At 34.8% G+C, this 14,369-nt stretch overlaps 1 protein-coding gene across 1 annotated transcript; it reads right to left on the bottom strand.

The window, feature by feature from the left end:
• Positions 1-1,757: 1,757 nt before the first annotated feature.
• LOC132179334 (putative apyrase 6) lies at positions 1,758-8,051 on the bottom strand. The gene is made up of 8 exons (XM_059592039.2): positions 7,230-8,051; positions 5,494-5,606; positions 4,804-4,911; positions 4,611-4,665; positions 3,103-3,294; positions 2,905-3,002; positions 2,502-2,698; positions 1,758-2,339 (listed from the first exon to the last, which is right to left on the bottom strand). Exons 1-8 carry the CDS (start codon positions 7,834-7,836, stop codon positions 2,066-2,068), a joined length of 1,644 nt encoding a protein of 547 aa, XP_059448022.2. The 5' UTR covers positions 7,837-8,051; the 3' UTR covers positions 1,758-2,065.
• Between the last annotated feature and the right edge of the window lie 6,318 nt (positions 8,052-14,369).

The raw sequence follows: 14,369 nt of genomic DNA, 5'->3' as shown, positions 1-14,369 counted from the left end.
TTACTTGAAATAGAAATAATCCTAATCCATAAAATATAGATATCCATTAATATGTTGGTTGGATTGTTGAAGAAGATTAACCAAAATAGATTTAATCTAGTTTTTAAAGGGTAACTTAATCAGTTGAAGATCACGTCTCATGAAGCGGACGACATTAGTTCAATTTTTTTCCTTCTCTTGTACGGACTAAACAAATAAAATTAAAATTAATCTGTTGGGTTGATGAGTTATTTAATCTCCATCCTATTAAATAGGTATAAATATGTGGATCATATCTACATTTATTTTATTGTGAATTAATGATTGTGTATTTGATGTTGAATTTAGGTACGTGAATAGGGCGGCAGGGCAGTTTTGAGTTTTGACCGACCCAGAGAGCCGGGTCGCCTAACCCAATTCCCACTCCCACTCTGGTGCTTCCCAATCAAGGCTTCCACCAGCCTTTTCCTGCACTTTTATTTTATATGTCATTCTCTTGCCATTATGGAATATTAAAATTTCTAACGAGTTTTGTTGGGCTATCGACCTCATATCTTATCTTTGGATTGAGTTGAATAAAGAAGCTGCCCAATGTGAAGAGACTCATCAAACGTCAATTTTGCTGCTTCCAAATCCATTTCATACAGCTCAAAAGAACCAGAAATCAATTTATATCATTTTAGCGCTGTAAATGACGCAATAAATAGTGAGGTTAGAAAAGTAAAAGACACAGGCGCCAAAGTAGACCACCACTGTCGTACTGAGTACACTATCAGGGAAGAAGACTTGGAAATTTGAATATATATATATATATATATATTTTAATATTATTATTCTGATGGGACTTTGCTTGACCGTCATAATCATCTCTGGTTTTTTTTTTTTTTTTTTTTTTTTGTTGAGTAATCATCTGGGTTTTTGTTTGTACGTTATTTGGAAGCGGAATATGTCGTGCCAAAGTTGACTGATTCCTTTTTTGATGTTTTTGTTTTGTTAAAATTAACTAAAAAAGCAATGGCTTGGGAAAATATCACCGAAGATTATAAACGCCACAGCTGACGTGAGTCGTGACATACATTATATATATATATATATATATATATATATATATATATATATCCTCCCTCTGAATATTTTCAAAGCTATTGTTCATTTCTAAATACAGGGTATGTTAGTTAATATATTTTGGGAGGTGGTTTTATTTTTTTTATTCTGACAAAACGTTTTAACGTGACATAATAAGTGTTTTAAATTAAATAAGCATGATCACTTTTACATTAGTCCTTGTCACTTTTATTAACTCAAAATTTATTATGTTATTATACTTTATAATATTTTTAAAATAATATATATTAATGTTGCAAAATTAATCATACATATATTAAGGTCTTTTTTTTTAAAAAAAAAAAAAAAAAATTGCTGGCTATAACCCTTGGAGCATGTTTGATATTATGATTGAGAAATAAAACTTTTAATTTAAAAAATATATTTTTTTTTGCAAAAACTTTATTAATTTTTACCAAAAGTGCATTTTAATATATATATATATATATATACATTTTTTTTTTGACTTTTTAAACTCTTAAAAGTGCTTTTAATTTTATTTACCAATCATGTACTTTTTCTTTTTTTAGTGCGCAATTTTAAACCATTCAAACGCACATCCAAACAAATCCTTAATTGTATCTAAGGATTTTAGTGATTCTCAATTGATTTTGGACTCCCGCTTATTACAAAGGGTGAAGTAAAAGAGAATGCCGGTGTGCTAAGCATGCCAGTCGAAAAAATATTTTAATAAAAATAAAAAAATAAAAATTTTTGCCCCGCGTGCTAGGTTGTGTGTATCACAACCCGATTACAAAATGGGAATCTGATCTTCTAATATTTCTCCACAAAACTTTACAATCTGTACTGATACCCCAAACATGCACTCTTTGTTCTCCCATCTGCATAAAGCCTTAAGAACTCTGGGCATAGACTGGGGATGCATAAAATAATTTAAATGTATGGTAATTACAAAGCTTTTTTTTTTTGTTTTTTGTTTTTTTTTCCCATGCCTAGGATGAATCTCCACGTGTATAGACAATCAATATCTATTGACACGGGTAACTATATACCGACCTTTCTCAAGATCATAAATAGTCTTCAACTGGGGCTTCCTCCACTTTGATACAGACCATGCCGCAAACATCAAAATTACAAAGATGGCAATTACTGAGAGCAGCGTGGGTGATTCATCACCTACAATGTTAGCCATCCAGTCGGGGTGCTCTTGATCCAACTCTGCTGTGCTCTGCAGAATGAAAGCTCCCAAAGCCCAATCAAGTGGAATATTTCGTGCATGATTAACCACCTCAATCCTGGTCAACAGTAATTCCAGACAATAACATTCAACTTACTGCAAAAATACAGGCATAAACATACACAAATGCACACACGTGGACTACACAGACACAAATATGGATGTCATTAAAAAGAAAAAGAAGCTTGTAACAAGCCAGCCGGCTACTAAAGGAACATACCCTTTATCATCCAAAGAAACTCCTAGACTATCATGAAGTAGGGCCACGATATATGCTGCAGAAAAGCAATAGCGCAGTAAATCTTCCTCGTTACGAGAATGGTATTTCTTCTTCAACTTTGACCAATCCTCTCCACAGAATTGTTGTCCAGCCATCATCAGCTCAGAAAGGAATGCCTTCCTACCCAAACCAAAGAACTAAAGAGACAGAAAAGAAAAAAACGAATCAGAAAAACATGTAATCAAGTACATCTAAAGATGCTATATATGGTCAGAATAGAAATTAAAGAGTCTTTGAAAAGTACTATCGATTCTTCCAGATGGATCATATAGAAGTCAAGAACAATAAAAGCAGGACACTAAGCAAGCATGATACATTGGTCTAAAAAGAAAATGCAAAATACCCTTGACGTATAGAAGAAATTTTCTGTCGCCAAAAACTTCCCCCGAAGTTTAGGTATAAAAGTTGATCCTATGTAGCAACTCTGATATGAGCATTTCTCTGCGTTCAGATAAAGAAATGATCATCCCCACCACTATCTAGAAAAAAATGAACAGAAATTTTGAAACAGGAATTTAACAATACAGTCCTGAATAGTAACCTTTTCCTTTTTGTAACAGCATCAATGCAGCAGATCTGCACTCTGAAAAGTTCCCATTAGATTGAAGAGTAGCTAAATATTTACTCTTATCTTCCATAGAACCTGGCGAAAGCTTCAGCAACTCCACGTTATGTGAATACCCTTTAGGAGTACAAGGATCTAACAAAGTACCCTTTTGAAGAGATTCAGTAACTGCATTAAAGGAAACTGATGTAAGACATTACATAGTTACGGAAACTGATTCAGTAACTGCATTTACGGACAAAGAACTTCCTCTTATTACTGACCATAAGACATTACATAGTTATGCCCCATACCCACCCAATCGGAGGTAACACCTGATGACAAAAGACTGTAAACAGCAATAGCAATATTCCTTGCATCTTTTATACCAAAGAAACTTCTACTTAACCTGTGCAAACTGTATGAATCCCAAATCGAGGTTTAAATAGAGAGAGAGACAGAGAGAGGCCAAGATGTCCAGCTTGTACAAGCGGTAGCAACCAATGGGTATGAATGATTGATGCCAGGTGGGTTTGTGGATTAGAATTTGGTGATGGCGGGCAGTTGGGTGATGTGGTTGGTTCCAGCGTGGTTGGGGTTGGCTCCGATGGATGAAGATTGGTGCGATAGGTATTAGGCAGTTTTTGTTTTCTTTTGGATAGGATGGTGGGTTGGATTTGTGTGGTGGTTACCGGTTGGGTGTGTGGGTGTTTTGGTGGTGGTGCTTTAGGCTGTGCAGAGGACTGCCCATCATGTTGTGGGTCATTGGTTGTGGCATTGTGGTGGGTTTGGGCCACGGCGGTGAGCAGATTGCTGTGGGCGGTTGGTTGTGGCACGGTAGTGCTGTTTGGGGATTTTCTTAATTCTTTTTTTTTTTTTTTTTTTGAATGGCAGCAGTCTCGGGGTTTTGGAAGTTGGTGGGTTTTACAGTTTGCTTTGCTTTGGTAGACAGTGGAGAGGCAATGATGATGGACAGTGGCTATGTTGGAATGGTGGTTGTCACATCGCATGATTGTTATAAGTTAACAATCGGATTAAGCTCTGATGCCAAATTTGATGTAGGACCGCAATAATCACAAAAAATCACACGATAAAAGTAGGGCAAAGAGAGAAGAAAGAAACAAACGGGAAGAAAGGAGAGAAAGTAGAAGCTATGGGGAGAGAAAAAGAGAAGAATCTGGGGTGCAGAAAGAAGCTGGGGGGGCATAATTTTTATTCTATCAAAGTCTCCCTCTATTGGAGTACAAATTACACTTAAATAGAGTCACGGCTAAACCCTAAATTAGAGCAACGCCTGTTTATTGAATTGCCCAAAACACCCATACTCGTCAAAATGAAATAAAACATAAAACTAAATAATTTTTTTGATAAGTATTCTTTAGTATACTTATCAAAAAAAAATATATATTTTTATGCAATAACCCAATGCAGGTGTCTAACAGGATACTGACTGAAATTCAATGTTGCAATACTCACAACAGAAGAGCAAAAGTATGTATATTTACCCAAGTTCAAGTCTGATGAAATAAGTGCTTCCTTAAATGAGTCAAAGGCAACATTCTGCCAAAAAGCACACATTACAAAAGCTCCAAATCATATTGTAGAACATAAATGAAAATTCAGACCATTATGCAAGATAATGATAAAAACAGATTTCATTCCTTTTGAAGTTCGATACAGATAGGAATGAACAGTTACCTGACCAAAATGAAGAAAACTGTGGCTGTAGAGATTATACGTAATGTTCCCAAATCTGACAGTACGTGAGAACTCAGGAGGCATTGACTCACTTGAAACAAAGGTAACCTGAAATAAGATGAAAACCCAGATATTCTAAGTAACAATGTCAGATAATCATGCTTCTAAACTTTAAAAAAACAAGCAGATAAATTGAAATTCATTTCAGAAGCCTCTCAAAAGGACACACATATAACAAATAAGTTCCTAGATGAGCCATGGAATGAAGTTGCGGAAGCCTTTATTTTCAGCATTCTATAAATGATTACTAGCACTGAGTACTAGATGCCCAAATCAATAAACTTCCACATTTTGCACAGCTCTTACATCTTAATATGACGCTAACTTAGATTATTGAGAATAAAATATACACGTTAAGCATACTATAGACTAACTCATATTCTTGTCCTCTAGACTAAGATTGCTAAAAAATATTGGTTAATCAAGTTTTCCATATATGAAGGGTAATTGCTGGGAAGGATCTAATAGATGCATACTACTCTGGACCTGCAATGCCATGCATCCAACTTGTTGGCTTGTATGACTCCCAATTGTAAGGCAGTGGATATAGCAAATTGCTATGGGACAAAATACAGTGACCAGAATTCCAAATATTCAAAAATACTTAGAAGCAGGGAGAAAGAACTAAACCTGAGCAGAAGCCCCACCAAGTTCAATAATCCCAGTTGTCTGCAAAGGATCCCCCCCAAGAGTCCCAAGAGCATAGTTTGCAACAACCCAAGCATAAAGCCCTTCATCAGAGCCTAACACAAACACATTATTCAGCATTAAGCTTCCACGGAGGAAGTGAAGCAAAATGTGTGCATAATATATATGATTAGGATCAATTTACCAACGGGATTCATAATGTCCAAAAGAAGAGATAAAGCTTTAGTATCATATATCTAAAAATTCATAGGATGCCAAGATAGGCAATAGCAAAACGTGAATGCAATAAATGCTGCAATATCGCAATAAAAAAAAAGATTTTACCAACAATTTCTGGATTCGCTAGCATGGAATTATCAACAGTCAGTTTGAGCAGACTGATATTGTACAAAAACCATACACATCACTTGCAAATTTTATAACGACCAACAACACACCCATAAGCTCTCCCCTTCGTCTTTTTCATAGATACAGATGTTAGTCTTGGTGGTCTTCTGTTGGGATTAGCTCTCATTGTTCCTATGTTTCCAGCCAACCTTCAAACCCACATACATAAACACATACCCCAATTGAACTACAACCAGAAACATTTTGCTACAGATAACAGTTATGGTGAGAAAGGCTTAAAACTTGTGTTAAATTAGGATTTTTTAAAATAATGATTATAGTTGTTTTAAAATTAGTTTCATCATTTTATGATTATGATTAGTTATTTTAAGATTAGGTTTATCATTAGTTTGAATGTTATTTATATTTTTCTATTGTGAGTCTATTTAAAGACTGCTGAATTTTAATAAAGGCATGCAGAGAATTATTTTCCAAACGTAGGTAGGTTCCTTCTAAGAACCTACTTAAATTTATCCCATTATGCACTTGAGAAATTAAGCACAAAACAATGTGTGGGAATGTCACTATTTGTGGAGATGGGGTTTCCACGTGGTGAAGCCCTCATGTGGATCGATGGAGTGGCTGCTATGGTCATTGGGTGTTTTTGGTTGTGATGGGTGTGGGGGTGACAATGTCCGTGGCTATTGAGAATATTTGATTTCCTCAGTTTTTTCAACCCCTATGTTGTTGAGGTTGGCAGACATTGCACGGTTCTTCTATTTTACTTCTTGAATCATTTTGCCCAAAGAAGCGCTAAAATACCTCATTTGTTGCTCTAAACGATCCATCAGTTGCTCCACACGTCTAGATAGATGGGAATTTCCCATTAACTTGAATGTGTGGGTTATGGGCAACTTGGCTTTGATATCAAATTGGTACATGCTTAATTTTTCAAGCATGTAACTGGTTAAATAATTATCCAGGTGCATTTATTAAAATTCAGCCGTCTTTTACATTAGAAAAAGACAAATTAACATTCATAGTAATGATAAACCTAACTAATCCTAATTCTAAAATGATGAAACTAATCTTAAAACTATAAATAATTATTAACAAAACTCCTAATTTAACACAACTCCTAAGCCTTTCTCACCAATAATTTCTATCCGTAACACATTTTCTCTTCCAAACCATTCTCCATTAGTTAGTAAGACAATGTGGCACTAGCAGAGCTACAATACGTCCTGTCGTCCCATAACTCCGTCATATCAAACTGGTGTCACATTTGTAATGATTCTCCATTTTCACATACAAAATCACAAGCATAACAGAACCCTCATAATGACAGCACAGGAAGCTAAAAAAAACACAAGAAAACCAGAATGGCATACCGGTAATAATCGAAGCCCACTCGTTCCGAAACTTAAACCCCGACGACTGGAGCACCTGCCGACACGACTCCAGAATTCGCTGCTGGAGCTCCGACTCGAGTAACCGGAGCCCCGCGGTTGCCATGAGCCGAATCTCGGTCTCTCCCCAGCGCCCCCTCGGGATTCTTCCCTTTCCAAACTCCAGGAGCTCCGTCAACGACCTGCCCGCCCCATCCGGATCCTCCGCGAACGCCGAGAGCCCTGGGTTCACCCGCATCGTCGCCAACCCGTCCGTCCCGAAATCGTACACCGGACGCCCATTCTCGACCCGGTACTCGAACACGTGGATCCGGGTGCCGGTGCTCCCTCCGTCGATGACGATCCCGTACTTTCTCTTCACGGAGCTCCGCGAGCTTTTCCCGAACACCAACAAGTAACATAACAGCAAAGCAAAAGAGATCGAAATCAAAGCGAAGATCAAAAGTTTCGATTTGGTGTGCTTGGAGTTGGAATTGCGGGAGAATAAGTTGGGGCGGCTGGTGGGTCGGACTTGGAGCTTGATGGGATCCATTCCGTTGTGGGTTCTAGCTTTGGAATAGACCCGTGTACGAGCATTCGACCGTCGCATCAAAGACTAAGAAATGGCGTGGACAATGAGAATGAGAGATTCATGTGATTGAGAGGGAAAAAAAATGAATGAAGGAATAAAATCAGATAACGTTAGGGTTGTTCGATGTTGTTGTTGTCGTCGTTGGAAAACGAGGTTGTAGTGCTGGAGATTGGGATCGGAGGCGGAGAGGGCAATCATACGTTTCGCCCTCTCTATCTCTCCGTTTTGCTCTGCTTTGGTCTAATCAGTCTGCGAGGAAAAGCATTTTTGCTTTTTTACGCGTTGTTGTCCGGTTCGGTTTTGCTTTGGCGCTTTACCGGTTCTTGACCTGTCTGAACCGTTTTCATTATAAGGTTTTTCTTTCTATATCCGATTAAACAATTACTCCATTTTTCACAGTTCTAAATGGCAAGGCTACTGTTGATGCATATACATTTCATTTCAATAAAACCATATATAGCTTAGTCTTGTTAAATGAATTTAATTGGTACAAGGAACCATATCAGTACAAAAACAATTTATAATCAGGGGACGAAACCAGAAGTTTTAAAATTTCTGGATAATTTAATAACAGCCTTCCCTACTCCTCGATTCCATCTCTGATTAGAATGTGATTGAGGTATAATTACAAATATTCTACTTCTATTTACTAATGCTGTGTTTCTAGTTAGTTTTATATTATTTTCTTGCCAAGTTTCATTGACTTCATAGTATGAAGAAACTTGGATGAATGAAACTTGGATGGTGGTCAAAGTTGATCATTCCCAGAGATAAGATAGCAGGAGGGGGAATCAAGGATGACACTCTGCTTAAGTTAGTAGGGGATAGAAGTGGAGAAACCGGAAATTCAGTGCAAAAGCAACATATCATGACAAGAAGTTGATAAACTTGTAAATAGTGTTTAAGGCGAAAAGCAAGGCGGCTCAAAAGGATGGACGGTTAAAGTTGATTGTTTAATATCATTCTTTTTTATTTTCTTAGAGCTGATTCAATGAAAATTTTAAATTTTAGATCAACTTTAAAAAGGTTAACAAAATGATTCCGAACAGTACTCCGCAAATATATAAAGCCTCCTTAAAAATAAAAGATCTTAAAAGATAATATTAAAAAACCCCCTTAAAAATAGTAAAATGTTTATTTGATGATAAAAACAACATTAGTTTTCTCCTAAAGTCAAACTTTAATCTAACTTAAATGTCTTTTGTTACTTTGCTTTTCATGACATACAAAAAATAAATAAAAAATGAACAACAATTCATATCATTTAAATAAATAAATATTATCTAATTAATATTTAAATATTAATTTTAAGTGGTTTGCTATTGGTGGGGATTGCTTGAGTTGTATTGTTGATTAATTGAAGGAAAGCTGAATTTCTGCTGCAACGACACCATTTGTGGCGTTGTTGCACTGTAAAAGATGTCGATTGAACAGTAAAGGAACGCCTATTAGCATTGTTTTAACACAACAACACTAACAAAGGTGTCACCATTCCTGTCTTTTTTGTAGTGTACTACTCCTAATACTTCGCTGCGTACATGCTTGGTGGGTTTGGAATGAGTGGTGAACTGGTGATTCGGTAGCAAGAGCATTAACAAGCCGTAAATTAGTAAAGAAAAAATAGCTTTAATACATCCAAATAAGAATCAAAATCTTCTGGTAGGACGTGCAGCACTACAAAAGTAAGAAAAAAGGAGGGGTTGTTTCTCCCTCTCACACACACTCTGTTTCACGTCCTCTCACTGTTTTCAATGCATGGGCGGCTGCTGCGGCAAAAGACTATGAAGCTTCTTTTTTCAGATGGAAATAGAAGTCTCCATCTGGGTTGAGAAGGAAATGTAGGCGGCTGATACCATTTCAAACAGGGAAAGGAGAGCTGAAACCTACGTGACTTGATGAATTTCAGGCAATCACGTCACACGAACCAATCGTGGATTGATTTCGTGAAAAAAAGATTGGATGGAGTGCTGGGTTGATGTCGAAGCTTTATTCGATCCATGTTGTAGGTGTTATAAAGTTGGGAATCTAGCTACCTTTAAATGGGCATTTGATCTTTCTGTTTAGAAAATCCAGAGGTTAAAGAGAAAGAGGATCGTATGAATATGACAGACAAGATATGGAGAGAAACACAGACATTTGATCTTCTCAATTTTATTTTTTTTCTTCAAAATTTTGAGCTCTCAAATAACTAAAACAATATATCACATGCAAGGGTGAGAATGGTAACAAATTATTTAAGAACCAAATTTTTTATTTTTTATTTTTTATTTTTGAAAAACTTAGCATTTCTCAGACAGACATGTCTTGGACTCTTAGGGTTGTTGTTGTAATCTTCTATTGTACGTAGAGCATTAATTAGACATAGAATGTCTCAAGTTGCATGCGATACACAATCCTATTATTGTTAAATTATCATTTATTTATAGTTTAAGTCTATAAAAGATAATAAATTTAACTATTTAATTAATATTTTAACTATTCATTCACATGTTAAACCGTGGGATAAAATATAAAGTCAATGTTCAAATTTAAGATTCCGACTGTGATACATGTTAACAAATTTTTGAAAAATAATAATTTTATTGCTTGATGTGGTGATTCTTATACACATGATGAACACTATACAAAAAGCAACATCCTAAATTAAGGAAAAACATAATCATTTACTTAGTATGTGAATGGAATTATTGAACGTACAGATTCACTCTTGGTCCTAAAGCAAAGAATGTGCTTCATTTATTTCCCGACAGATTCAATCTTGCTCCTAAAGCAAATGATGTAATTGATTTGTTTCCTTGTTGATCATGGCAATGGTGAAATCCATTGGTTCAAAATGATTTGTTTCCTTATTGATGTCTTGTCATTATTTGATTGGTGAAATGATTTGCACATTCTATCTTAACAATTATTCTCTTAAATTCTTGAATGGTAGAATTTTTTTTTTCCTTTTTTTTTTTTCGGGTGTAGACAATCTTTTTCGTAACACTTGGGTCCCTCTTGTGACCCAAATGAAGATGAGGCTTTTGGGAGTTAGCTAGATGTCGGTGTCGGGGTGCATTTTATATTTAGGATTAAATTTTTTTTTTTATCATGTGGTTTAATAATTTTATTTTTTTGTCTCTTCAGTTTTATTTTGTATCATCGATGATACAAAACAAAAGCACCCCAGAAGCGAAATGGAAGGCACCCCAGATAGATGGTGTTTGTAAATTGGGATGCAGGTTTTGCCAACCACCTAAGCAGAATGGGCTTGGCATTATAGGATGGTGGAGACGATAGTGCTAGGGGAAAGAGAGGCCTCCTATTATGCAGCACTATTATGTAAAGAGCTAGCATTGACCCATGTAGTCTGAGGGAGATGCTAAGCAGGTGGTGGACGCAATAGTATCAAAGGGGAATAGCTGGAGTCGTTTTCGCCATTTGGTGGAAGACACACAGAGTGGAAGTGCGTACATGTGAGCCGTACTGCAAATGCTGTTGATCATAGACAGGGCTCTAATATATGGTAAAAGTTAATAAATTGTATCTAATTAAGGCCCCTAATTATGGTAATAGTAATTATATATTGAAATTTATTATTCATATTCATAGAAAGTCTCAACATCCATAAATTTTTAGAAAGTAAAAAGTTTTCAAAGTGCATAAAACTCTAATTGTTTACATTATGCATAACAGATAAAATTATAATATTAGTGACTTCTCAACTTCCAACTTTTTTTTTCTCATTGTATTCTACTATAAATTGCACTTTATAGCTTTCCATTTTTCTCAATACTTTTTTTTTTTTTTTTTCCTTTTAAGTCTTATTATTTCATGTTCTTAAATCAATTGATAAGTCATTCTATATCTAATAAGTAATAAAATAAAATAAAGTTTTAAACAAATTTTACAAATAAAAGAAAGTGTTTTGATTGACATATTAAATTATATAAACATATGAGAAAACCTTTTATAAGGACCATCGTGATAACACCCCTTTTACAGCCCCCAATCAATAACCGACACATAAGCAAAAACATAAAAAAGTGCACAAAAATAAGTTGGACCAAAATACACTAGATTTTAGGGTAATAAAATCCATAAAAGGGTTAATCTTTCACCTCTAGGTTTTAGTTTTAAATCCCAAAACGAGTTTTAAGGCATTAGAAACGGGTTTTGAGTCAGGTAACGGCTGGCTGGGTTTGAGGCGTTCACTGCTGGGTCTGGCGAGACCCACGATGTGGGTCCGTGGGTTTGGCCTGGGTCTTGCCGGCTACAGGTCTTTTTTTTTTTCTCTGATTTGGTGTGATTGTTCTCATTTTTATTTTTTGCATTTTTCTTAAATTGATGATGTGTCACATAATAATTGGAGGCTGCAAAATGGGTATTATCAGGATGGACCTGATAGTAGGGGCTCTCTAAAAATATTTGATTATTTTTTAAATGTATCACCTATAAAATTTGATTGACAATACCTGTTACGGTTGCTTATGAAGAAATTTCAAAATTAAATTTGATAAAATCCTACCTAAGAAGGCAAAGATCGACAATGTCACAAGAAAAATTAAATGGAATATCCATATTATCAATTGAAAATGAGATGTTGGAAAACTTGATTATAAAAACTTAATTAGTAATTATGCATCATAAAAAGTAAGAATAATATTTTAAATAAAATAAATATAAAATAATTAATATTTAAATATAAGAAAAAGGTCCCACTTAAACTTATTATCTTAGGCCCCAAAATGGATCGAGCAGGCCCTGGACAGGGGCGGACCCAAGTGTTGGGGTGGGGATGAATGTCTCCCAAATTTTTTACAGTTCTTTATAAAATATACTTCTTTTATGAATTCGTTCTCCCCAAAAATGATATATTTGTCCCCCAAGATTAACATATTATGCATTATTCTGTTTATATTCTTTTTTCTCTTAGCCATCTTCCTCCCATCTCTTTTTCTTTGCATTTATTTGTACAAAAATGTGGAATATGATGAAAATATCTATTTTTATTTATTTTTTGGGTTATTATTCTGCAGTCGTTTGGGTTTACAATATTTATTTTTTGTACCATTTTTCTTGAACTCTATAGATCTTGTTAGTTTATTTTGCTAATTGTTTATATTATTGTATTTTTGTGATGCTATGAGATTAAATTTAAAAATTCTATGTTTTTATTTTATATAAACAAGCACAAACACACATATAGATAAATTATAATTATTTATGTGCTTTTGTTTTATCTAAGTCGATGTTCCTAACTTATTGCTGCCCATGACATCATACATAGAACTTGGACTCTGAGTTTTTCAGATTGTATATGTGATGTTATTTTGATAGAGCAATTAGCTCTATCAAGTGATTGATTCTTATAAAAGATATCATTTTCTCAAAAAAGATAATGGCTAAAAACGGAAATAATATCTCCGTCTAATTTTTGTCTAAAATTTGACAAAATCGACGTCAACCCCCTTAAAAAATTGACACATATCCATACACTTGATTAAAAATTAAAAATTTAAAACTAAAATTATTAAAAACATTTAAAAAAAATAAAAACATATTAAATCACTAAGTATAAAAGGAAAAACCCTCAACTTATAAGAAATAACAAATTTAACCTAAGAGGTAGCTCAATTGGCTGGGACCACGCCTAATGAAGTAGAGGTCACTAGTTAGAATCCCCCTCTCCCTCTTGTACGGATATGTCAAAAATAAATAAATAAAAATAATAAAACAATAATATTCCTTTAACCATTTGCATTTGCTCATTAACAAGTGTTTTACGGTTTTCAACCGTTTTTGGTCATTATATTTTCTTTATGTTTTAGGTCCAGCATATATATATATATATATCACGACTTTGTTGGTTCAAGTGGCTTTTGATTTTGTCTTACAACGTTTGGACTTTCATGCATTGTGTTAGCCTTTGTTATTGCTTCCTAGTAACAATTATTTTGTTGTTGTACTCCATCATCCACTTTGAGAAAAAAAGGTTGTTCTATCACTCTTTGTTATTGAAAATGCGTCATTAACAAAAGTAAACGCTATAATCTAATTCTGGGAGGTTGCGTGTTAAAGGATTCGATCGCACCAAGTTATACACTTTGAGAAACACGAATCAACCTTTAAGGACAACACTCATTAATTTTATAGCATTGTGAGATCTTTTCATACTTTACTTTTCATCTCTTATAGTTTATTTATTATATTGTTAATTTTCATATTGTTATTATTTTATTTCAATAAGAATTTTGTGTACCATTCAAATTATTTCAAATAAGTCAGAGGTGGTGGCATGCCTAATTTTCTGAGGACTGCCAGGGAGAAGGAATTCCCATGGACAGAAATGCTTGTGACATGTGAGTGCACTTCCTTTTTCTGTAATCGTCACTAGGTTCAAGAACACCAAAGTATTGGTCGAATTAATGTTGAAGTTGGATGCCTATCTACTCATCCTCATGACTATCAACTTTAACAAAGCAATCGTCTTTTATAATCAGAAAAAGGAAGCCAATAATGGAGATAGTGTGTCACCCAATTGCAAACTTCATGTGTCTGCTTCTCCTCTT

This window comes from Corylus avellana, chromosome 4, assembly GCF_965113065.1.
Source record: "Corylus avellana chromosome 4, dhCorAvel1.hap1.2, whole genome shotgun sequence".
NCBI lineage: Eukaryota > Viridiplantae > Streptophyta > Magnoliopsida > Fagales > Betulaceae > Corylus > Corylus avellana.
Note: the sequence above shows the minus strand (reverse complement) of the source record. Positions and strands in the feature narration are given on the sequence as shown.

Excerpts from the sequence above, each read along its gene's own strand:
- LOC132179334 (XM_059592039.2), bottom strand. The coding sequence starts at position 7,836 with ATGCGACGGTCGAATGCTCGTACACGGGTCTATTCCAAAGCTAGAACC. Across the intron at positions 4,912-5,493 it reads TTGGTGGGGCTTCTGCTCAG|GTTACCTTTGTTTCAAGTGA; the intron begins GTTTAGTTCTTT and ends ATCTTATTTCAG. Across the intron at positions 3,295-4,610 it reads TTCATCAGACTTGAACTTGG|TTACTGAATCTCTTCAAAAG; the intron begins GTAAATATACAT and ends CCTTTAATGCAG.